The sequence below is a fragment of the Bufo gargarizans genome, chromosome 3, assembly GCF_014858855.1.
Source record: "Bufo gargarizans isolate SCDJY-AF-19 chromosome 3, ASM1485885v1, whole genome shotgun sequence".
NCBI classification, from domain to species: domain Eukaryota; kingdom Metazoa; phylum Chordata; class Amphibia; order Anura; family Bufonidae; genus Bufo; species Bufo gargarizans.
The window spans coordinates 511,253,886-511,279,698 of record NC_058082.1 but is presented as its reverse complement, the minus strand read 5'-3'; the positions used below and the strand labels follow the sequence as shown (position 1 = coordinate 511,279,698).

At 42.8% G+C, this 25,813-nt stretch overlaps 1 protein-coding gene across 1 annotated transcript in view; it reads left to right on the top strand.

Annotated features, from left to right (window-relative positions):
* PTCHD1 (patched domain containing 1) overlaps nucleotides 1-25,813 on the top strand; it is a 222,127-nt gene that overhangs the window by 77,812 nt on the left and 118,502 nt on the right. Inside the window, exon 2 of the mRNA XM_044287103.1 lies at nucleotides 112-772. Within this exon, the coding sequence (XP_044143038.1) occupies nucleotides 112-772 (661 nt within the window). The remainder of the gene's footprint in view (nucleotides 1-111; nucleotides 773-25,813) is intronic.

Sequence of the window (25,813 nt, the reverse complement as noted above, 5' to 3'; positions counted from 1 at the left end):
TACATTTCTTAGATTTGATTGTTAGGTTGCCTAGATTGATTCTCTTCACAGCAAGGGACAAAATGTTTCAAACTGATAATTTTTTCTTTCTTTCTCCCTTTCTTTTCACAGTTTCACTCTGCAGTGAAAAGGATTCAAGTCCACCGGCCGGGGTTCAATTACACATTTGCTCACATTTGCATGTTGAGCAATGAGAAAACCTGCATAGTGGATGATATAGTACACATATTAGAGGAACTGAAGGCAGCTCGCTCTTTAAATCGAACAAACGTTGTCATTACCTATCCTATAACACAGTTAAAGGATGGCAGAGAAGTTTACAATGGGCATCAGTTGGGAGGTGTCACCGTGCACAGCAAAGATCGAGTTAAGTCTGCAGAGGCCATCCAGCTCACATATTATCTACAGGCAATCAACTCCATCAATGAAATAGTGGCTGAAAAGTGGGAATCTATTTTCTGTGAGACTGTGGAAAGCTTTCAAAGATTAAATAGAGAGGTTAAAATGTACCCTTTCACGTCTTCATCTCTAGGTGAAGATTTTCAGAAAACCAGCAGGGTTGCAGAACATTACCTGTTCACAAGTCTTATCTTAGTTCTTTCATTGGCTATTGTGTGCTGCTCCATGCAGGACTGTGTTCGAAGCAAACCTTGGTTGGGTCTACTTGGACTTGTGACTGTCACTCTTTCCACTCTCACTGCCGCAGGGATCATCAATTTGACGGGAGGAAAATATAATTCTACTTTCCTGGGAATTCCATTCATCATGCTAGGTAAACAATTTTTTTATCGTTCAAAGTTGCAAGACAAGAGTATGAGACTGATGAGCATAAAGCTGAGTTTTAAAGATTTATGAAAGTCCAAAATGCAGCAACAAAAGCCAGAAGAGTAAGGTGCACCATATTTTATTAAAGTAAGGATGGGTTCGCACTAGCGTTATAGCATTCTGTTATAGGTTCCATTTATAATGGAAAATAACGGAAGGCCCAGGCGGAATCCAAAACGGAAGCCTTTAGGAGGCATTCCGTTTTGCTCCGTCTGAATAGAAGTCTATGGGCAAGCATAACAGATCTGTCTGGTTTCTGTTATGCAGGACAGAAAAAAAAGTCCTGTCGACAGGACTTTGTTTCCATCTTGCATAACGGAAACCAGACGGATCCGTTATGCTCGCCCAAAGACTTCTATTAGGACGGAGCAAAACGGAATGCCTCATAAAGGCTTCCGTTTTGCGTTCCATCTGGGCCTTCCGTTATATTCAGGTATAAACGGAACCTATAACAAAATGCCATAACACTATTGCAAACCCACCCTAAACTTGTTGCTTGAAATATATTATTGCTCCATCTCTCAGCAGCATATTTTAGAGCAGGAGAAGCTGAGCAGATGATATATCATTTTGTAGTTTATTGATTTTCCACATTTATTTAATTTAGAGAAGCACTAACTATAATGTTAGATACAAATATAACTGATGCTTATAGGAGGAGTAGCTGCTATAATTCACAAATGTCCATTAATATTGCAAGGAGGTTATCAGAACTTGAGATATGTAATGATCATAGGGGCTGAATTTTTTGGACTTCCTGTCAGTAATGCCACTTAGTAAAGGTGCCCATACACATAGGAGTAAAGTTGACTGAATCCAACAATTTTCATGGGACCAGCTGACTATTCTCAAGGAATATAAGCCACCGCCATAGATGTCTGTCACCATCTTTCTGCCCTCTCCCCTATGAGAGCACATGCATGCTGAGCCAAGCGTGCACATGTTTGGGGGGAGTCAGGTGAACCTTAACACTGTAGTCTGTATCTCCAAGCTAAAAGTGGTTGCACCCAAGTAACAAGATTTTACAAAATGTCACCCACAACAAAAATAAAAATAAAAAAACGCACATTTGGGGTCATTTATCAAACTGGTGTAAAGTAGAACTGGCTTAATTTCCCCTAGAAAACAACCAGATTCCACCTTTCATTTTCCAAAGGAGCTGACAAAAATGAAAGATGGAATCTGATTGGTTGCTATGGGCAACTAAGCCAGTTCTACTTTACACCAGTTTGATAAATGACCCCAATAATGTGTAGAATAGAATACACACCTGCAGTCCAGAGTATGTAAATATATGCCGAGGATTCCCATCTCAGATTTTAACCTTTGCAAGGCACAGGGTGAATTCTGCGACATACTCAGCGGTTTCAGTCTATTGGATAGATTTATCATAACTGGTGTAAAGGAAAACTGAATTGCCCATAATAACTAATCAGATTCTATCTTTCATTTTCCAAGAAAGCTCTGAAAAATGAAAGGTGGAATTTGATTGGCTGCTATGGGCAACTACATTAGTTTTTCTTTACACCAGTATTGCTAAATCTCCCTCTTGACTTCTGCAATAAAATCTGCACCATTTTGTGCTCATTTTTTGGGCTGTGGAATGTTTTTTCAAAGTTTTAATTTATTTTTACACTATTTAGACATAAAAACCTATACATGTGTGGTATTGTTGTACTCATACTGACCAAAAGAATGAAGGGCACAGGTCAGTTTTGCCACAAAGAAAATTCTATAGGGACAAAACCCGTAAAACAGTGGAGGAATTGCATTATTTTTTTTTACAAATTCCACCCCATTTGGAATTTTTTTCCCACTTCCCACTACATTGTATGCCATACTAAATAGTGGTATTACAAAGTACAACTTCTGCAAAAAATCCCCTCATATTGATATGTGAGTAGAAAAATTAAAAAGTTACAGCTGAAGTGAGATAGGGGTTGAGCTCTTGAACACAATGACAACAAAAGAAAAAAAATGTCAGCGTGATACTAACATACATAGCCATGGATAAATGCATGGTTAACGGTGTTAACAAACACAAACGGTGTTAAAAACACACTTCGCCGTCACATGTGCTTTGCTTCTTAATAATAGAATGCTTTTAATTGACACTTATCGAGGGAAGATTGTGTTTAAACACACACACAGTGTTATGGGAAAAAAGCTGGCTTGTTAGGATCAAGCATCCAAAAACTATGTCTTAACAGATCCCTGTCCCTGTTTACACACACAAATGATAATATCATAAGAAACTGTCGCTTGTTCTGCTCAAGAGTACCAAAAATGATGCCATAAAAGGGGCAGAATGCCTACCCATAGTTATACATGCACAATTGTTAATTGTCAGAATAAACAGTTGCTTTTACTAAACAAGCTTGGAAAAATTCTCTATTTTAATTGGTAGTAGCAGCAGTACAGCGTAAATGTGGAAAGGGTGGGGCAATAGTGGCTGCAATAATTGGGCAGTAGTATCGGCACAGCATGGCACAGACAAGGCAGAAGATATGTGTGCAGATATTTAGCGGTAGTAGTAATAGCAATAATAGTAGCTGTGTTAGGGCAATAGAAGGGACAGTAGGAGGATTAGCAGCAGGTAGTAGCAGCTGCAGCAGTGGCAGACGTATGATATGGAACTTGACAGCAGCAAAGGCATAATGGTGGCAGCAGCCATATGGTACAGAACATAATGCCATGATGCCATGATGGGGCACTGTCAGAAGTGGCAGATCTATTCATTGCCCATAGCCAGAAGAGTATGAAAATCCTCTAAGAATCCATGTCCTGTTCATTTTGACAAAATTTATGTTTTGTACACTGCCAGAAGACACCTTTGTCCATTTGAGTGTCATGATGTCACCTGCTGTGCTGAAAACTCTCTCTAAGATGACACTGGAGGCTAGACAAGACTGAACAGAGAAAGCAAACTGGGCTAGTTTGGGCCATTGTTCCAATCTGCCTGCTCAGTCCATAGGGTCAGGAAGCACAGTATGGACCAGAGAAAGGCCAGAGTCCAGGTAAGACTGAACCTGGGTATAGAGCCAGTATGTCTCAGTTAGTGTTGATCACGAATATTCGAATTTCGAATTTTTATCGTGAATATAGGTACTTCGAAAATGGGTGGTTTTTTTTTTGAACCAGAATATAAATGCAGTATTTAACGCTTGTATTGGACTGTCACAAATGCATCAAAGATCCCAAATGTATTATCTTGCAAAAAATGGGTGTTTTTTTTGAAAACCAGAATATAACAGCAGTTTTTAACGCTTGTATTGGACTGTCACAAATGCAGCAAAGGCCCCAAATGTATTATCTTGCAAAAAATTGGTGTTTTTTTTTAAACCAGTTAGTGTTGATCACGAATATTCGAAGTTCGAATTTTTATTGTGAATATAGGTACTTCAAAAATGTGTGTTTTTTTTAAAACCAGAATATAACAGCAGTTTTTAACGCTTGCATTGGACTGTCACAAATGCAGCTAAGGCCCCAAATGTAGTATCTAGGACAAAATGGGTGTGTTTTTTTTAAACCAGAATATAACAGCAGCATTTAATGCTTGTATTGGACTGTCACAAATGCAGCAAAGGCCCCAAATGTAGTGTCTTGCACAAAATGGGTGTTATTTGAAAACCAAAATATAACAGCAGTATTCAACGCTTATATTGGACTGTCACAAATGCAGTGCAGGGTGCAAATGTACTTTTTAGCAAAAAAAATATAATTTGTCTCCACAGAATTAAACAGATGGATTTACTTGGATTGTACTTTACAGAAAAAAAATGTGTATATGTCAACCCCTAGGTCCCTGAACTCACAGAACAATTCCCTATATTATTTTTCCTTCCCCTACTACAAAAGCAGTGCAGGTGCACTTAAAGAATGGGTATATGTTGCCCACTGAACTAAAAGAACTAGGTTAAATTATTGTCCCTGGCACATATGCTGTGCTGGTGCACTGAACTGGCACAAAATGGCCGCCGACGCCTACCTAACTAACAGACGGATACAAATAATTTTTCTGTGTCACTGGGCTCAGGGCAGGGTAAAAGAATGTTGCACTGCACCCACAAAACAAAATCACTGTAGATCGCAGAGTTAACAACAAGCACTTCTGTTAACATATAGATTCTTTCCTATTCTCTCCCTCACAGCAGCAGCATCCTATCCCTACACTAGTAAGAGCAGAGTGACGTGCAGCGCTATGTGACTCCAGCTTATATAGAGGCTGGGTCACATGCTGCACTGGCCAATCACAGCCATTCCATTAGTAAGCATGGCTGTGATGGCTTCTAAGGGCACACAAGTTAAACGCTTGTTGATTGGCTGCCCTGCAGCCTTTCAAAAAGTTCAATTAAATCACCAAACTCAAACTTTTACTGAAAAGTTTGGGTTCGGGTCCGGGGTTCAAAAATCCTAAAGTTCGGTACAAACCCGAACTTTACAGTTTGGGTTCGCTCAACCCTTACCTCAATCCCATATCTATTGTGGAGGTTTAAAAGATACTGGACAGAATTGATCAGTTATTTTTAGAAAATCTTTACTGAAATTACTTTACGAGATCCTGTGTTCGCCATATTGCTTGATAGCTTCTTATGAATGAAATTATTATTTTTGGCTAGAAAAATGTCCAAATAAAATTCTGATCTCCAACTTTTGAGGTTTTGAAACTGCTTAGTAAATTACAGTAGTCCCTCAAGTTATAGTGGTCTCAGGTTACAATATTTTCATTATGCAGTGGTCTTTCCTGGGCCATTGTAACGTGAAGCCATATTGAAGACAGTCCTGATCTGTGCATTTGTCATTGGCTGGAAGATTCATCCCATCAGTAAGGACATTGGTAAAACTCCAGTATGACTGAGGCACATGCACTGATTAGTTGTCTAGTGTTGCCTCTCCACAGTACAAGAGAGTACTACATTAGGGTCTTGAAAAGCTCCTGTCAGCTTCCAGCAGCTATTTCCAACTCTTATATGTGAAGTCTGTCTTTATTTGCATGAGCTATCTATGTTTTTTTTATATTTCATCTTAGTCATTCATATTGTGGGTGATATTTTGTAGGCTTTGATTTTCCACTTGAATTACTGTCTCAAGTTAAAATATTTTTTATATATGTCATCCCTGGAATAAATGATCATTGAAAATTGACAGACCATTGGTATTATTAAGTTAAAAGCATAATGCTTCAATGTAATAGATAATAGAAACTCTGGAGACAAGTATTTTACATTAAAGGGGTCATCCAAGTTATATTTATTGATGACCTATCCTCAGGATAGGTTCATCAATATCAGATCGGCTGGGGTCCGACACACCGCACACCCCCGCCGATCAGCTGTTTGAAGAGAAGGCGCGCGCCATGCCAGCGCTGCCTCCCCTTCATTCTTTACCCTTTAGCCGTTGCATCTGCAGCGGTATAGAAGCGATCCGTACCATTGAAATGAATGAGATGGCTGGGGTGTAATTACGCCTGCTCACCGATCCAGATGCAACGGCTAAAAGGTAAACGGTGAAGAGGAGGCAGCGCTGGAACGGCGCGCGCCTTCTCTTCAAACAGCTGATCGGTGGTGGTGCTGGGTGTCGGACCCCAGCCGATCTGATATTGAAGACCTATCCTGTGGATAGGGCATCAATAAATATAACTTGGACAACCCCTTTAAGAAACTCATCCCTTATAAATACCGTAGGCTGTTTCTTTATAGTTGACAGAGGAAGGGGTTCAGTTTAAATGGTTAATATATATATATATATATATATATACATATATATATATATTTGTGGTCATGGCTACGGCCAAGAGGTATCCGAAGAACCCTAGGGAGAAAACAACAGGAACAACCTAACCCAGCTAGGCGTGTCTTAGCTGACCTGACTAAATGGCTTGTTGTGTGCCCTAAGCCATGATCGTGGGTAGGCCTATAAGTGGGCATACCCTGTGGAAATGAGAAGATAAGGGAGGGAGGGTGAGGCACCTGAAAACACACACCTGTGAGTGAGGGTGTGGCTCGTATATGAAGAGCCTCCGCCCCTCCCACAAATGCAGGCTGACTAATCAGCCTTACCAACTTGTGGTCATGGCTACGGCCAAGAGGTATCCGAAGAACCCTAGGGAGAAAACAACAGGAACAACCTAACCCAGCTAGGCGTGTCTTAGCTGACCTGACTAAATGGCTTGTTGTGTGCCCTAAGCCATGATCGTGGGTAGGCCTATAAGTGGGCAAAAACCAAGCCAAGTAGGGTAGAAAAGGAATTTGAATGGCATGTACAAACTAATCCCCAAGCCAACTGCAAGGCATCCGGGATCTAGAGCGAAAATTCGGGGTATGTGAGGCAAGACCAGTAGGAAACCTACAACCCATCTTGTGGATGACAAGGCCAGAGACATGATGCTCAATATTGCGGATACTGCACCAAAGCGGAATGGAGGACCGAGAATACGTTGTGAAATGGATCATAAAAAACAACTGAAACTTGTAAAGTTTGGTTCTAGTGCGAGTACTGGCAATGCCCTAGCGTCAGAAGATCGTGGGACCAAAACCTAACTGCCTAGACTATGCAGGAATGAGGGCCAAAAAGAACCATGTAGATAGGAAGAGAATCCTTGAATAGTTACCCAGACAACAGCTATCCGCGCTTTGTTCTACTGTGCGCACCTGAGAATTGTTTTTATGCTTGAGACGTGAAGACCGACCTACTATCTGAATCTTCTACCGTGAGAAAATGCTGGACCTTGTCCAAAATCCGATTCAACGTGGTTGTCCAAAATCCGATTCAACGGAGGTTAGTGCGGCAAGAAGCTATGAAGCCATAATATACAAGATTCTGTCTATGCCCTCCCATGAGTGAGGGAATGCAATGCAATGAAGCTACTGGCGAAAATGAATTCCTGGTCGTGGTAAAAAGGCAAAGACTTTGCGTGGGGACCTGGTTGACAAGGTATGATCGACTACAATCAGAGACTAAAATGCTAGAGCGAATTGCCCTACTTGTTCTTTCTTCTGGCAGGACCTGAACGAAAGCATGAACAATTAAAGAAAGACGAAATATCAGCGTAAGACATGACAATAATGCTGTAGGGCGAACCGGACCAGTTTGCGGTAAAAACATAAAATGAGCGATCAACATGGATTATTAGGAAATTAGGGAAGCAGGTATGTATGCGATACATAGGGGCCAAATCAGCCTAGAAGCCATGGGGCCGAAGCAGTCATGGGGCCCCCGAAGCCATGGGGCAGAAGCAGTCATCGGGCCCCGAAGCCATGGGGCCGAAGCAGTCATCGGGCCCCCGAAGCCATGGGGCCGAAGCAGTCGTCGGGCCCCCGAAGCCATGGGGCCGAAGCAGTCGTCGGGCTCCCGAAGCCATGGGGCCGAAGCAGTCGTCGGGCCCCCAAAGCCATGGATCAACATGGAGCGATCAACATGGATTATTAGGAAATTAGGGAAACAGGTATGTATGCGATACATAGGGGCCAGCCTAGATGCACAGATGGACAACCAACCAGGCAATCAGCCCCGCAGGTTTGAAAACAGTCGTCGGGCCCCCGAAGCCATGGGGCCAAAGCAGTCGTCGGGCCCCCGAAGCCATGGGGCCGAAGCAGTCGTCGGGCCCCCGAAGCCATGGGGCCGAAGCAGTCGTCGGGCCCCCGAAGCCATGGGGCCGAAGCAGTCGTCGGGCCCCCGAAGCCATGGGGCCGAAGCAGTCGTCGGGCCCCCGAAGCCATGGGGCCGAAGCAGTCGTCGGGCCCCCGAAGCCATGGGGCCGAAGCAGTCGTCGGGCTCCCGAAGCCATGGGGCCGAAGCAGTCGTAGGGCTCCCGAAGCCATGGATCAACATGGAGCGATCATCATGGATTATTAGGAAATTAGGGAAGCAGGTATGTATGCGATACATAGGGGCCAGCCTAGATGCACAGATGGACAACCAACCAGGCAATCAGCCCAGCAGGACTGAAAACAGTCGTCGGGCCCCCCCGAAGCCAAGGGGCCGAAGCAGACGTCGGCCCCCCTGAAGCCATGGGGCCAAAGCAGTCGTCGGGCCCCTGAAGCCATGGGGCTGAAGCAGTCGTCGGGCTTCCGAAGCCATGGGGCTGAAGCAGTCATCGGGCCCCCGAAGCCATGGGGCCGAGTGTTTTTTTTTTTTTTTTTTTTAAGAATTATAACTATGAAAAGTGACATGAATAAGGTGCACGTGAATTAAACCATGAGCCTGACCGATGTGGCAGGCGATACCCAAGATAAACTACGTGGCCTGAATAACATGCAAGGCGAAATATCGTTAGGAACGAGACCTGACCGACGTGGAAGGTGACCCCAATAGTTCAACTGCATGACCTGAAAAGACGAAGGGAAACGTGACAGAAAATGGAGATAATAACGAACATTAACTAAAATTAATAACATAAGCTGGCAAGCAGGTAAAGATATGAGTCATTCAAAAGCATAGCTGCACAGGTGGACAGACAACCATTGGTCAGACCCCTGAAGCCATGGGGCTGAAGCAATTAAATTAAGTAATTTAAAACGTAAGCCGGACCTGATGGCATATGAAGCGACTTGAATGATTGGATTGGCTAGAAGGTGGCCTAAGGAACATGACTGCCGACAGGTGTTAAAAATATAGACATTAGTAATCCGAAGCACGTGCGTACATGAAACACTAACCACCGCGAACCATAAACGTAAACATGAAATGCCTGAGGCATTGCAAGTTCGCTAAGAGAAGTCTCATATCGTGACAAACAAATGAACAGCTTGTGAAAACATAGCAGGAAACGTACTCCTATCGGCCCACTGACCTCCGCTGAGGAGCTGTTTGGTGAACTGGGGCAGGAGACCAATCTGAGTGAATACGAACCAGAAGTAAAAGGAGACCAGTCTGAGTGAATACGAACCAGGATTAAACAGAAAGAAGGCCTATGGAATGTAACAGACCACTGAGGAAGGGAACGTAAGCCTGAAAAGAACGCAGTTATGTTTGTCAGGAGAGAGGTACCAGAGCGGTGGGTGCAGACTGCCCCGGTGAGATTGAGCAAAACCATGATGTAGCAATAAACAGGAGAATGCAGCTTTGAGTGGGAGCAGAGTACAACACATGATGTAACAACAAATGGGTGAATGCAGCTTTGGATGTGAGTGGTAGCTAAAAACATGGTATAGGCGCAGCTCTGAGTATGGGTAGCACATGAAAAGCATGGTATAAAGCAGACGTGTAAATACAACCTGAAAGCGAGCAGAGTATTGACGTGATGCGAAATCAGACATGTGGACGCAGCTCTAGTAGTGAAAGGAGTATAGGACAAGATGTGAAAAGCAGACATGCGGACTGCAGCTTTGGATGTGAACGAAATATTAACTTGATGTGACCGCAGACATGGAAAGCGGCTTTGGTGAGTGGGGTATACGACCTGGTGTAGCAGTAGAAGTGTGAACACAACTTTGGGTATGAGCAGAGCATGAAAATTGGTATAACCGCAGCTCTGGTTGTGAGTGGAGCAAGGTGGGAACACCAGGGTGGTGCGTCCAGAGCATGAAAACGGAGTAACAGTAGCAGCTATGGCTGTAAGCAGAGTATACAACATGTAATAACAGGCATGTAATACGGATCCAACTGTCGGCTGGGGACGGAATGAGATGTAACAGCCAACAGGTGAGCGCAGCTTGAATGTGAGACCAATCTGAGTGAATACGAACCAAGAGTAGAAAAGTGCAGTACAGTGAAGACGTGCGGATGCAGCATAAGACATTAAATAAAAGCCGAAAGTGTAAATGCCGCTCAGGATAACAGCAGAGCATGAAAGTATGAGATTGTGGATAAGCTCTGCCTGTATATTTATGTTTAAATTGTATTGGAGCTGTCATTTGGCATTCCGGGCACTAGAGGCCGCTGTTTTGCAGCACAGTCAGCATGCTTCTGGGTGAACCAGTAAGTGTTGATCTGACATGGTGGAAGGATTGTGCTGTGAGGGGCTGAATCCGATTCCATCCTGGCTTGCAGATGTCCGGCAGTGAATGGACACTCAAAGGAAGGAGAGTATCTGCTGTCCCCTGTCAGGATCCAGCGCTTTGAAAGAGAGGTTGTCCCAGGAAGACCAGTTCCAGTGTATGGACAGAAAACCTTAACATCAAGCAAGGCCGCACGGTTGCTGAGAGCTTGGTGGCCATCCTGGGTAAGCGGCATCCTAGGGCCCAGAACGGATGCAGGTCAGTACACCTGATTACCAATTGTACTTCACTGTTTGGCGCCTAAAGTGACGAGAGACTAGCCTAGGCCTTGTATTAGCTAGTTAGATAGGGTTATAGCTTTGTTAGGCCTTACTGTACTGGACTGCAGTGCAGTAATTGACTTGCAGGCTCTGCTGCGTCTGCCACCGGTTAGGTGTGTCTTCTATAGCGGCACAGTACGACTTGTAGGCTCAGTGTACGCCAGCAGGCTTCCCTCGGACAGGGACGGTGACTGTGGGCCTGGGGTATTACTTGTACTGTTTGTACTTGTGTTAATACTGTTTCCAAAGTAAAGTTTATATTCTTGCATATAAAGCTGGTGTCAGTGTTGCTTCCATGTCTGTGACTTTGCTGTATCCTGGGGAGCCCACCCCGGTACACGGCTTACAAAAGTGAAATACATGAAGTTTAAAGATGGTGGTAGCGGGGGGGAAAAAGGGGGGGGGGGAGACACATGGCAAGGAACAGCTACAGCAAAAGGCCCAAACAATAAACACTGCGTCCGATCTCCAAACATGACGTCACGTGCAGCCCGGGAAACTCTTACTTCAGCCGGATTGCTGTAAAGAAACTTTTCATACGAGACGAGCGAAGCAAAGTGAAACTTGTAAGATTTATAGAAACCAACTCTTATTACCAACAACCAAAAATGAAAAACAAATGGAAGTATTTAGGCCCAAACGAGCAAACCTGAGGTAGCAGATTATGAGGCGAAGCCTCCCGTTCGTTAGCAAAGTCGGATCCGACCGGCCTGGAGAGACGGCCCCGGCCCAACCTACTTACGTAATATGACGCGTGCATGCTACGGTAGCAGAGAGCAAAATAACAAGCTCTATTCTGGCTCCATGCTGCAAAGAAAGACTCCTAGCACCAGAGAAGCTAGTGTGCTAATGACACCCAGCAGCAGCTGTGCACCTGAAAACACACACCTGTGAGTGAGGGTGTGGCTCGTATATGAAGAGCCTCCGCCCCTCCCACAAATGCAGGCTGACTAATCAGCCTTACCAACATATATATATATATATATCGATATATATCAAGAAGGACGTACTGTACGTATGCATGTATGCATCGATTTAAATGAAACTTGGTATACCCATACCTTGCTACTTGGAAAGGGGGTCACAGCTCTCTAGCACCCAACGCCCAGGCATACCTCTATCCAATACACAGATAACATGACCACTGATGAAGGTCCACCGTGACCGAAACGTTGGGTCAGAAATAGTCTGTCATTTCCTAATATACCACGGGCAAATGGATGATGCAGAAAATTGAAATAAAAAATACATTTGAATCGCCAAACTTTCAGACTGAGTGCCTCAATACTGAGTGCCTCAACAAGCCCTTGATCGGCACTGGTGATACTTCTTGAACAGAGTGCGGGTCCTCACTTTTCTACAGCTCTCTAGCACGTACCGTGACTGAGATATTCCCAAAAAATGCAAATATGGCAAATCACATGACCTACATTAGCCAAAAGAAGCCTGCGGGTTTTTCTGTTCATATCCCAACTGCCATACACACGGTCACATGTCCCTTATCAGCCAATAGAAGCTCACAGGCCCTTAGTCTCCACATACACACAGTTTTACACCATTTCCATAACAACCCAGTCATTTTTCTTCACTGCTGCAGGTCAGCTTTAAAGGGGCAGGGAGCTGTGGATTATACTGTTAAGGGAGCGGAGTGCTGTGGAGGTGACAGTTCAGAGAAAAGGTAGGATGGCCATTTAGGCCGCCCTCAAAAGACGGATTTAAAAACCCTGCCCCCACGTCCTGCTAAGCAACGCCCTCTCCCACTCTGCAGCCAACGGGGATTGAAAAAATTAAGGTAAAAATCAACTTCCGTTAGATGCAGGGGTGGAAGGGATGGTGACTTTCTCCGTGCAGCTCATGCTCAGACAGCATAGTGCATTAGCCAATAGAAGCCTGGTCACATGAGCTTTATCAGTCAATAGAAGCTCGCAGGCGCTTAGTCTCCACATACACACAGTTCTACACCAGGTTTCCATAACAACCCAGACATTTTTCTTCATTGCTGTAGGTCTGCTTTAAAGGAGCAGGGCGCTGTGGATGACACTGTTAAGGGAGTGGAGTGTTGTGGAGGTCAATGTTCAGGAGCAGGTAGGGTGGCCATTGGGGCCACCCTTAAAAATGTGGGCTTAACCCCCACAGGTCCCACTAAGCCATGCCCCCTCCTACTCCACAGCCGACGGGGATTGAAAAAATTAAGGTAAAAATTAACTACTTTCAGCTGCAGGGGATCGAGGGAGGGTGACTTTCTGCCTGCAGCTCATGCTCAGACAGCACAGTGCTGCTGTCTGAGAGTGGGCTGTTCAAAAGAACATCCCTGTTCCTGTCCAGGCCCTGTGTCGGATGGAGGACTGGAATTCTGAAAGCCGGACTGTCCGGCCTAAAATCGGACCTCTGGCCACCCTAGGGGCAGGCTGCTGTGGAGGTCACAGTTAAGGGGACAGATGCTATGGAGGTCAGTGTTAAGGGGCACATTGCTGTAAAGGTCACTGTGAAAGGGACGGGGTGTTGTGGAAATCACTGTTAAGGAGATGGGGTGCTGTGGAGGCCACTGTTAAAGGGGTGGGATGCTGTTGGGGGTCACTTTTAAAGGGGCGGGATGCTGTGGAAGTCACTGATAAGGGGGCGGGCACTGTTGAGGTCTCTGTTAAGGGAACAGGGAACTATGGAGGTCAGAGTTAAGGGGACGGTTCGCTATGGAGGTCAGTGTTAAGGGGCGGGGTGCTGTAGAGGTCACTGTTAAGGGGTATACTGTCGATATCTTTTAATGACATACCCAAACATTAAAAGAAATAGATGAAATATACCCGTGCAAAGCCGGGTCCTTCTACTAGTATATATATATATATATATATATATATATATATATATATAATATCTAGTTTTTTGGGGTTTTTTTACTATATTTTTATTATACATTGCAGTTGCCTAATATAAAAAGTAAAACAAAAGTAAAGAACAAAGAAGGAGCAACAGAAGGAATTTCTGTTGGCAATAAAACTCCCTGTTCACATTCCTATTATTAATGAAGAGTTATCCAAAAGATATCCATTTTTCTCTTGATTCCCATGATTACTCAGAAAAGAATGTAGCAGATTAATCCAAACAAGAAAGAAAAGAATTGCATATAGCAAATTTTTGGGAGTTAATGTTTTTAATAAATGTGTTGAGAAAACCTCTAATAACCACTAACGCTAAAAGATAATTGGCAGATGACCACCTCTAAAGTTACTATTTCTTAGGCTCTATACACAATTATCTGATATAAAAAAAAGCAGAAAACAATGCATTAGGTTTCCAATTTTTGAGCCAATTTACTTGCATCTGCATCTGGGATTCGTGTATTCTCTTCCAGCAGAGGAGCAGAATACTAGAATTGCCATGTATGGCATAGCCAGACACCACTGGGTACTGCCAGATACCCATTTACTACAGTGGGATCCATCAGATTTACAGCATTAATGCTGGATTTCTGTCAGTAAAATACCACTGCATAATAAATGCTGCAATTCTGGAGTTCTGCTCCTCTGCCGGAACAAAATACCAGAATCCCCGCATGCAGCCTGTAGCCTTAAAGGTAATCTGGGATTTATACCACCCTTTTTCATCCTTTATAACTTCTGTGGAGCAAGTTGCATTCAAAATGCTTTTATAACTGCTGTGCAAATTTTGAGATCCCTTAAAGGAAGGTTCCAAGTAAGTTTTGTTAGTTTATAGTTTGTGATATAATTTAATGTCACCAAACCCACCAACCCAGCCTAATGGTAGTGATCAGATCTGCCTTAAGATTTTCTTATTCCTGTTAAAGGGGTTCTCTGGGCTTTTAATTTTGATGACCTATCCTCAGGATCAATATCAGATCGGCTGGGGTCCAACACCCGATACCCCTGCCGATCAGCTATATGAAGGGAAGGCGTGTGCAGTACACACGTGCTCTCTCCCTTCTGTCACCATAAGAGCAGCAAGCAGGAAGAGAGAAGGGACACACAGCACGCATGCACAGGGCACCTTCCCTTTATACAGCTGATCGGCAGAAGTATAGGATGTTGGCGGATAGGTCATCAATATTAAAAGCCCGGAGAACCCCATGAAAATATGTATGTTTTACTCCATAAACTGTTTTCTCTAATTCTCAAAGAATGCAGTATACTGAAAAGCAAGTTTCCTTTCTCGCCTTTATATTTAATTAAACCCTCTATAAATAGTCCCAGAACATTACAGTGTGGCATAGCACTTGCTCTGTTATATACAGGCACATCTAAATAGAATTACATTTATTAGAATTTTTGTAGATGTTTACAGAAGAGCTGCAGGCTAAAGCTTGAAAGATACAGATAATGTCAAATAGGCTTTCCAACATAAAAAATAAATAAAAAATATGGAAATATTTAAAATATTAAAAAATACGCTTCCAATAATCAGTTCTTTTTTTATGTTACAATTAGATTAACTAGTAGTAGTATACATGATATATTGTATGTATAGAGAAGACAGCAGTTAAAGGGAATCTGTCACAGTTTTCTGGTGCTCTTTTGAGGGCATTATAGACTGGTGACAGATAACTTAAGTAAAATGCCAGGTCACTTGTACTTGAATAACTATAATATATGAAGCTGTGTGTATATATCTATGTATGTCCGCTAAAGGAATCTGCATTGTTGCATTTACAATGACGAAATTTTGCACAGCCGCCTCCTGTGACTCGAGAAACATCCTAGACTATGTTTTGAGGGGAAATTTTCACCCCACACTTTACAATTATTTGCCAAAAAATACATCTAGTAACCTAACCGCCAAACTACAGGAGCCATTTTCTGTTGGCTGTTGTGGCAGTTAGCCTGGATATTTATCAGGTCGCATATAGCAGCCAATCACAGCTCAGCTTCTATTTTGCTACAGGTCATTAATATGAGCTCTGATTGGTTGCTTATGTGTGAGTTAAAATGATTTCGATTGTGACGCTTAGCTAACGTTGTTGTAGAGGCTGATGTAACTCATATGACCTTAAGTGTAGACTAATTCTGTGGGGTTTGATATACTGTCAATTAAAGACAATAATGCCCTGTAAGAAAAGGAATTCAATTGGGCGATTGTCATCAGATACGAAGCGAAAAGCCATATAAGGGGGCGGGTTATTATGCAAATCACTGTTAACAAGACGGGGTACTGTGGAGGTCACAAATAAAGGGTGGGGGACTGTGGAGGTCACTATTAAAGGGGCAGCTGCTGTGGCGGTCACTGTTAAGGGGGTGGGTTATTGTGGAAATGGGCGTTCATTGTGGATGTTACTGTTAAGGGGGCAATGGACTGTGGAGGCCACTGTAAAAGGGGCAGCTCCTGTGGAGGTCACTGTTAAGGCAGCAGGGTACTGTGGAGGTCACTGTCAAGGGGGTGTGGTGCAGGAGCTGTGGAGGTCTCTGTTAAGGGGCCAGGGAACAGTGGAGATCACAGTTAAGGGGATGGTCTGCTATGGAGGTCACTGTTAAGGGGCGGGGTGCTGTAGAGGTCACTGTCAAGGGGGTGGAGTACTGTGGAACTCACTGTTAAAGGTTTGGGCTGCTGTGAAGGTCAAAGTTAATGGGGTGGGCTGCTGTGGAGGTCCCATTTTAAGGAGGCAGGGAACTTTGGGTGGGGTCAATGTTAAGGAGATGGGGGGCTGTGGAGTTTACTGTTAAGGGGACAGGATGCTGTAGAGGTCGCTCTTATGGGAAATACTGTTGATATCTTTTAACGACACACAGAAACATTAAATGAAATAGGTGAAATATACCAGTGCGAAGCCGGGTACTTCTGCTAGTAAAATATATTCATGAGCGCTTGGCTGATATAGAGCAGCATAAAACTGGTGTCATATTCTCTTAAAATATAAAGTTATTACTTTTGTTATATATAATTCCTTAACCATATACTGCAACTGCAAGGCGATGACCTATTTAGATCTCACCTGGCTAGGGGGAGTAGTATATCATTTTATCTTGCTGCCCCACACCATGACACCTGGTGTTGGTCCTATGTGTCTCCACACTATGCATGATGTCAGAAGATACTCTCCATGCATCATGCGAGCTCTGATGTGGCCATCAATAGCAAACAATGTTGTTCAGTGATGAAAGCTGGTTCTTCCTTGGTAGTAACGATGGCTGCATCAGAGTTAGCAGAAGCGGTGGAAAGTGTCTATTGCCATCATGCATAGTGCGGAGACACACAGGACCAACACCAGGTGTCATGGAGTGTACGGAGTCATTAGCTACCCTGGCCGTTCCCATATGGTATTCATGTAGATAAAACTGACCAGACTTCAGTATGTCCATGATATTGGGGAAATGTTAGGATATGTGGTGTTCCAATAACATAACACACACTGCCTGCGCTATACAACATGCTCTTCAGGATATCTAGTGGCTCCCCTGGCCAGCTTGATCGCTAGCTCTCTCCCCCAACAAGAATGTTTGGGACTGAATGGGACCATAGATCTCTAGATGAACATGCCTAAATATTAGACCGCCTGTTGATTATGAGTCTGATTCACAGTAAGTCTATGTATAACAGAACATATTAAGTATGAATGACGCAGCAGGTGAACAAGATGCACAGGGTATTTATACTCAGCCTGCACTGCCCCTGTCTCCCTATGCTCTCCCTATAGTGTCTAAAAACTCTCCCTATGATCTCCCTGCACTATCCCTGCACTCTCCCTACTCAATATTCAGCAAATTTTCGGAAACCATGTCCCTAGCACTTACCACGTCTCTATCTATGCTGAGCTCACAGTGAAATGGTGAAGACTGCAGGCTTTTATAGGGTTGTGACACCACCAGGGATGGCTATTTGCGGCTGTCTGTATGGCATTATGGCTTATATCACGTTCCTGGGCTTCTTACTTTAACTAGATAACATGTGTAGCCGCTATTTTAGGAAAAAAAATACTTTACCTTGAAGCGCAAGGAAATTTGGATTTATTGCAAACAGAATTTTTCCTATACTTCCATTGACTTCCACTTCGGATGCTTCGATTTTCTCATTTATACACTCAGTATTAATATACCCTGCCTCAACATATATCCTGCTGCTAAACCCAAATAAAGGGTGCACCACCTTGGTTGTCATTGACCAAGCACTACTAGCAGTCTATACTTTGTCAATCTGAGCTTAAAAGGGTTTTCCAGCATTTTTTAACTGATGAAGTATTCTTTGGACCCCAACCGATCAGATACTAATGACTTATCCTAGGATAGGTCATCAGTATAAAAAATTTCGGAAAACCCCTGAAACTCCTTTCTGCCATGCGCTGTACATGTATATGGTATTTTGTGGCTTTAAAGATGATGCCTAAGTTGCTGGGTGCTTGCTGTTTCACACAGCAGACACCCAGGGCTAATATCTGCAATTGGCGATAATGCCGATTGCAGACATTTAACCACTCAGATGCTGTGGTAGACACCAATAATAAATGACTCACAACGTGAGTACACGTGCTAAGCCTACACGCCAAGTATAACACCAAAAGAGAAAGAGGCTAGCACAAATGGCAATGAATATAAACTTTATTATAATCTCAAAAAAGAGACAGAGAATCCAATAAAATACAATGAAAAACAATACAATGGTGGATGAAGGACACACAGGATAAAAACGGAACAACACTAGGCAATGTGTACACCAATACTGACAAGGTCACAGAGATACTAAGTAATAAGTAAATAACCCAAAGTGGGCATATAATATATGGACCCAGTCAGAACCGTCAACACAATACTAAAACCAGATACAGTACATCAGTATAAAGTGCAAAGTGCAAAGTACATGGTACATGGATAATATAATGAACGGTTAGCTGAAAAAATTATGACATAAATACCAGAGTGGTGATCCAGAGAGCCCCGACGCACGTTTCGCGTAAGCTTCCTCAAGGGGTGTATATGCAGGTAAGGCCTCATGCACACGACAGTATTTTTTTGCGGTCCGCAAAAAAGGGGTTCGGTTGTTCCGTGATCCGTGTCCGTTTTTGTTTCCGAGTGCCTTCCTTTATTTTTGAAGGACAATCTTGTGTGCCTCCGTGTTTTTTCACGGAAAGTCAATGGGTCCGCAGAAAAATCACGGAAAACGAAACAACGGACACGGGACACAACAATGGTCGTGTGCATGAGGCCTTATGCTAATAGGGTGCCTTTTATAGATCTGGCTTTAGTATTGTGTTTGGACGGCTGGACGGCTTTGACTGGGTCCATATATTATATGCCCACTTTGGGTTATTTACTTATTACTTAGTATCTCTGTGACCTTGTCAGTATTGGTGTACACATTGCCTAGTGTTGTTCCGTTTTTATCCTGTGTGTCCTTCATCCACCATTATATTGTTTTTCATTGTATTTTATCGGATTCTCTGTCTCTTTTTTTGAGATTATAATAAAGTTTATATTCATTGCCATTTGTGCTAGCCTCTTTCTCTTTTGGTGTTACACTCAGATGCTGTGGTCAAATAGGATCATGCCATCTGAGTTCTGAAAACCTGGGAACGATTAAGGCTACTTTCACACTAGCATTTTTCTTTTCCGGCACTGAGTTCCGTCCTAGGGGCTAAAATCCGGAAAAGAACTGATCAGTTTTATCCTAATGCATTCTGAATGGAGAGAAATCCGTTCAGGATGCATCAGGATGTCTTCAGTTCAGTCTTTTTGACTGATCAGGCTTTTCAGAAAACCGTAGCATGTTGTATTTTTACCTCCGGCCAAAAATCCAGAACACTTTGACTGAACGCCATTGACTTGCATTAACGCCGTGTGTTCTGTCAAAACGGATCCAGCTTTTGCATGTTAAACCCGAAAAATGTCCATAAATGGCAGATCCAATGCATTTTTTTATTGTGATCAAAATCCTGATCAGGATTCAAATGTAATTAGTTTTCACACGTTTTTCCGGATCCGGCGGGCAGTTCCATTGACGGAATTGAACACCGGATTCAAACAATGCTAGTGTGAAAGTAGCCTTAGGGAGCCGTTAGTTGGTTGTCACTAGTTGGAACTTGCTGAAGGCAGGGATGCCTATCACAGGTATCAGGGCCGGAATGGCCTGCCGGGATACCGGTAGATTTCCTGGTAGGCCAGCAGGCCTGAGTGCCGCAAGGCCGCGGCCCTGGTGGCAAATGGGGGCGGCCGGCGGCAGGGCACAGCAGCAGGAGATGAGCGCATTGTGGAAGCGTTCATCTCCATAGTCATCTGTATCACCGTCCTCAGGACGGCGATACAGATGTCTAATATGCTGCGACAGGGGAGGGAGAGGTGTGTCCCCTCCTGTTCTTCTGATAGGCTGCCGGCCTAGTGCTGGCAGCCTATCAGAGGACGGTGCAGGCGGCGCGATGACGTCATCGCACCGCCTTAGCCGTATAGCGAGGGACACAGGCCTGAAGAGGCCTGCATCACTTCGCTGGAGGTAAGTATAAGTGTTTATTTTATTTTTATTTTTTATATAGGTGCAATAATGGATCATCATAAGAAGGGGGCCTACTGGATCATGATAAGGGGGGCCTACTGGATCATGATAAGAGGGGGCCTACTGGATCATGATAAGGGGGGCCTACTGGATCATGATAAGGGGGGGCTACTGGATCATGATAGGGGGGCTACTGGATCATGATAAGGGGGGCCTACTGGATCATGATAAGGGGGGCCTACTGGATCATGATAAGGGGGGCCTAATGGATCATGATAAGGGGGGCCTACTGGATCATGATAAGGGGGGGCTACTGGATCATGATAGGGGGCCTACTGGATCATGATGAGGGGGGGCCTACTGGATCATGATAAGGGGGGCCTACTGGATCATGATAAGGGGGGCCTACTGGATCATGATAAGGGGGGCCTACTGGATCATGATAAGGGGGGCCTACTGGATCATGATAAGGGGGGCCTAATGGATCATGATAAGGGGGGCCTACTGGATCATGATAAGGGGGGCCTACTGGATCATGATAAGGGGGGACTACTGGATCATGATAAGGGGGGCCTACTGGATCATGATAAGGGGGCCTACAGGATCATGATAAGGGGGGGCCTACTGGATCATGATATGGGGGGGCCTACTGGATTATGATATGGGGGGCCTAATGGCACATGATATGGGGGGCTATTGGCACATGATATGGGGGCTATTGGCTCATGATATGGGGGCTATTGGCACATGATATGGGGGCTATTGGCACATGATATGGGAGCTACTGGCACATGATATGGGGGCTACTGGCACATGATATGGGGGCTACTGGCACAGGATATGGGGGCTACTGGCACATCATATGGGGCTACTGGCTTTGCAACAGTTGGAGGCATCCTGGTTGGGAAAACACTGTGATAATATGAACAATGGGGGTTCTACAAAAGAGCTATCATGGGGCAAAGTTCATATTCGTGTTTACACACGTGTCATAAAATGAATGCTTTCTTCTATTATAAACAAGTAAATAATGACGCAATGCTGTGGGGCTGGTATGCAACTTTTTCCAGGGCTGGTTTTTATCCCCAGTCCGGCCCTGACAGGTATATTCCAATGTAGATCTGCAGCTGGTAGCACTACACTGGAATATGCTGAACTTTCTATTCAGTAATGCATTACATCCCATTACTGAATAGAAATGGCATTCTGACTCACCCCCTTTCTCCAAAATGAAAATAATCAAAGTATTAAAACACAAGCAAAACAATACAATGTGGTATCACTGTAATTGTACTGACCCTGAGAATGAAGTTAAGAGGTCCACACAGAATATGCTGTAAAAACGAAACCTATAATACGGTGGCACAATTGCGCTGTTTTTCCAATTCTACCCCATTTGGAAAAAAAATTCCAGCTTCCCACTACAACTTGTCAAGCACTCATATGGCTATGTGAATGGAAAAATAAAAAAATATATGGCTCAAAGAAGTCATAGAGTAAAAAACAAAAACCCAAAAACAGAAAATCGCCATGCCAAGAAAGAGTTAATCACATTAAGTTTTCCAGGTGTTTTTTTTTTTTTCCTAGTGTATAATGGTAAGTTTATGGACAGGTGTACAAGTTGGGATATTTAATTCTTGATATTGCAGAATATGCCGCCAGTGATGGTTGTTGCCAATGAATAATTTTTTTAAACACTATTCCAAGGATATTGTGAATCGGAAATGAAATACATCATTTGAAGAGTCTACAGCAATTGACTATTATTTAAAATATAAACATCTGTACAGCTGTTAATCTCTGAAATTACAATTTATACAATGCAGACAACGTTTCCATTTAGGTAAATGGAATAGCTGAACAACAAACTGCTAAATTTGTAATTATGTTGTCAGCTGAAAGCAAGATGGATTATCGTAATTAACAAATATGACTTGAAATGTTGCAATCTTGGATTGTGGAAATACAATTTACGTTTGCTTAGCCTTAAATAATACAATGTTTACAAATGTATTCCAAATGGATTTCCTGCTAAAGTCAATGATTTTTTTTGTTTATTTTTATTTATTATTGAGGATATTCCAGTCACAAACCAAAGCTTTAAAGGGGTAAAGGGAATCTTTTACCTACCGTATTTTTGGGATTATAAGAAGCACTTTTGATCAAGAAAAAATCTTGCTAAAAAGTGCCTGCGTCTTATAGTTGGGCGTAAGGGTGGTCCAGCAGTGCCAGACCTCCCTGAATGCATCCATTATAATCTGACTGAGCGCTTAAACAGCACTATGCCTGATCAGCGAGGGGAAAGTGGTTTATTGACCCCTTAATGACTGGGTGATTTTAGTTTTTTAATCGCAGCCTTCCCAAAGCCATAACTTTTTTGATTTTTCATTCACATACCTGAATAAGGGCTTGTTTCTTGCAGGACAAGTTGTACTTTCTAATGGCACCGAATACAGGTTGCATGCAATGTAGTGGTAAAAAAAATTCCAATGGGATGGAATAATAGAAACAACACAATTCTGCCACAGTTTTATGGCTTTTGCTTTAACACTGTTTCCTATGCAGTAAAACTGACCTGTTACTTTCAGTATACCGGACAGTATGATTACAACAATACCACATATGTATCATAAGTATAGTTTTTCTTGTGTTTTAATGCTGAGAAAATAAAAACTTTTGAAAAAATATTTTTTTGTTTGTGTCACCATATTTTTATATCACTGAATAATTAATCCTACTAAAACTTAACTTTTATATTGATATATTTTAAAATAAGTCCCACAATGAGAATTTAGATAACTACATATAAACGATAGATTTGTGTATTATGAGCAGACCTAGAGTATGTATATTTTCAAATTACTCTTTTGGACTATATAGTCACCTACTCACGGTTTGATGAGAATTAGGAGATGTATCCAACCACAAGAGATAAACAAATTTTTGTAGGAGGGTCCAACAGGGTTCCAGGAGGAGCTCTTCACGGCAGATATACTGAAGGAAAGTTGTGTAAAAAATCACTAAATCCTCTTTGGTAGAAAAGGCATGGTTTCTGGGAGATATACGTCCCTAACCAGCTATTACAACCCTGCCTAAAAGCGGAGAGGTCTCCCGCCTAAATGCGGGAGAATCACCCCCTAGAGGAGCGACCCCACTTATCGGTGGCTGACCCTGTTGTTCTGACCCTATAGAATAAAAAACTCCCAAAAATCTGCTAATTACACAAAAATTATTAATTGGATGTTGATCTCAAAAATAGATATCGAGCCCGACGCGTTTCCTCCGGTAAGGTAGTCACCGGATTCATCAGGGGATAACCACAGGAAAATAAAAGAAGTCACCATATTTTTACCCCAAGAACTTTTTTATTTTTATGTGTACGGAGATGTATGAGAGATCATTTTTGCAGGGTGATCTGTGGTTTTCATTGATACAATTTTGGTGTGTATATGACTTTTTGATAATTTTTGTTAATTCAATTTTTTGTGGGAGGGAGGCAAAGAGACCAATAAACATCAATTTATCGTCCATCTTGACTTTTTTTTCCCATTTTGCCGTTTCACGTATGGGATAATTTTTATATATTTGAATAGTAGGGGCATGTTCTCATGTGGTGATAGCCATGATGTTTATTTTTTTTAATTGTTTATGTACTTTAATTATAATTTTGGGGAAAGGGGGGTAATTATATTTATTTTATATATTTTTTTAAACTTTTTAATAGTTCCCCTTTGGAACTTTAACAATCATTAGATTGCTTCTTTCATAAAGTCCAATGCATTAGTATTGAAATCTATGGGGATTACACTATGTTCCTATGAAACCCTGCCACAGCTAGGGGCTGCATAGGAACTAATGTGCAGCAGCCACATATCACTCAGGAATACAGAGGCTGCCGCGCCCACACTACGACTTCCCCTATCCTTGCTAGGGTGAGGTGGTGCATGACTGGGAGAGGGTGCTTCTGGTTGTTATTCTCCCAGATGTCATGGATACATTTGAATATAGCATCTGATGGGTTAAATGTGTGCAATCAACATTATTATCTACTGCATGAATTAGCCCTGGATGCCTGCTGTTTAAAGTACCAACTGCCGATGTATAAATGTGTACGGCAGTCAGGAACAGGTTAAAGATAATTGTATGTGTGTGTGTATATATGCAGCAGAGCTGTGGGTGTATGTAGAAGACCTTTGTGTTTGTATTTTGAACATACTGCATAGTTTTGTGTGAGTATAATATGCATACTGCAGAGCTGTGTGTATATAATATGTATACGGCGGAGCTGTATGTATATAATGTGCATACTGCAGAGCTGTGTGTATATAATATGTGCACGGCAGAGCTGTATGTATATAATGTGCCTGCTTCAGAGCTCTGTGTGTACATAATATGTGTACGGCGGAGCTGTGTGTTTATAAAGTGCATACTACAGAGCTGTGTGTATATAATATGTGTATGACGGAGCTGTGTGTATATAATGTGCATACTGCAGAGCTGTGTGTATATAATATGTGTACGGCGGAGCTGTCTGTATATAATTTGCATACTGCAGAGCTGTGTGTATATAATATGTGCACGGCAGAGCTGTATGTATATAATGTGCATACTGCAGAGCTGTGTGTATTTAATATGTTTACGGCAGAGCTGCATGTATATAACGTGCATACTGCAGAGTTGTGTGTATATAATATGCATACTGCAGAGCTGTGTGTATATAATATGTGTATGACGGAGCTGTGTGAGTATAATATGCATACTGCAGAGCTGGGTGTGTATATAATATGTGTATGACGGAGCTGTGTGTATATAATGTGCCTACTGCAGAGCTCTGTGTGTATATAATATGTGTATGGTGGAGCTGTGTGTTTATAAAGTGCATACTACAGAGCTGTGTGTGTATATAATATGTGTATGGCAGAGCTGTGTGTATATAATGTGCATACTACAGAGCTGTGTGTCTGTATATAATATGTGTACGGCAGAGCTGTATGTATATAATGTGCATACTACAGAGCTGTGTGTCTGTATATAATATGTGTACGGCAGAGCTGTATGTATATAATGTGCATACTGCAGAGCTGTGTGTATATAATATGTGTACGGCGGAGCTGTGTGTTTATAAAGTGCATACTACAGAGCTGTGTGTGTGTATATAATATGTGTACGGCAGAGCTGCATGTATATAACGTGCATACTGCAGAGTTGTGTGTATATAATATGCATACTGCAGAGCTGTGTGTATATAATATGTGTATGACGGAGCTGTGTGAGTATAATATGCATACTGCAAAGCTGGGTGTGTAT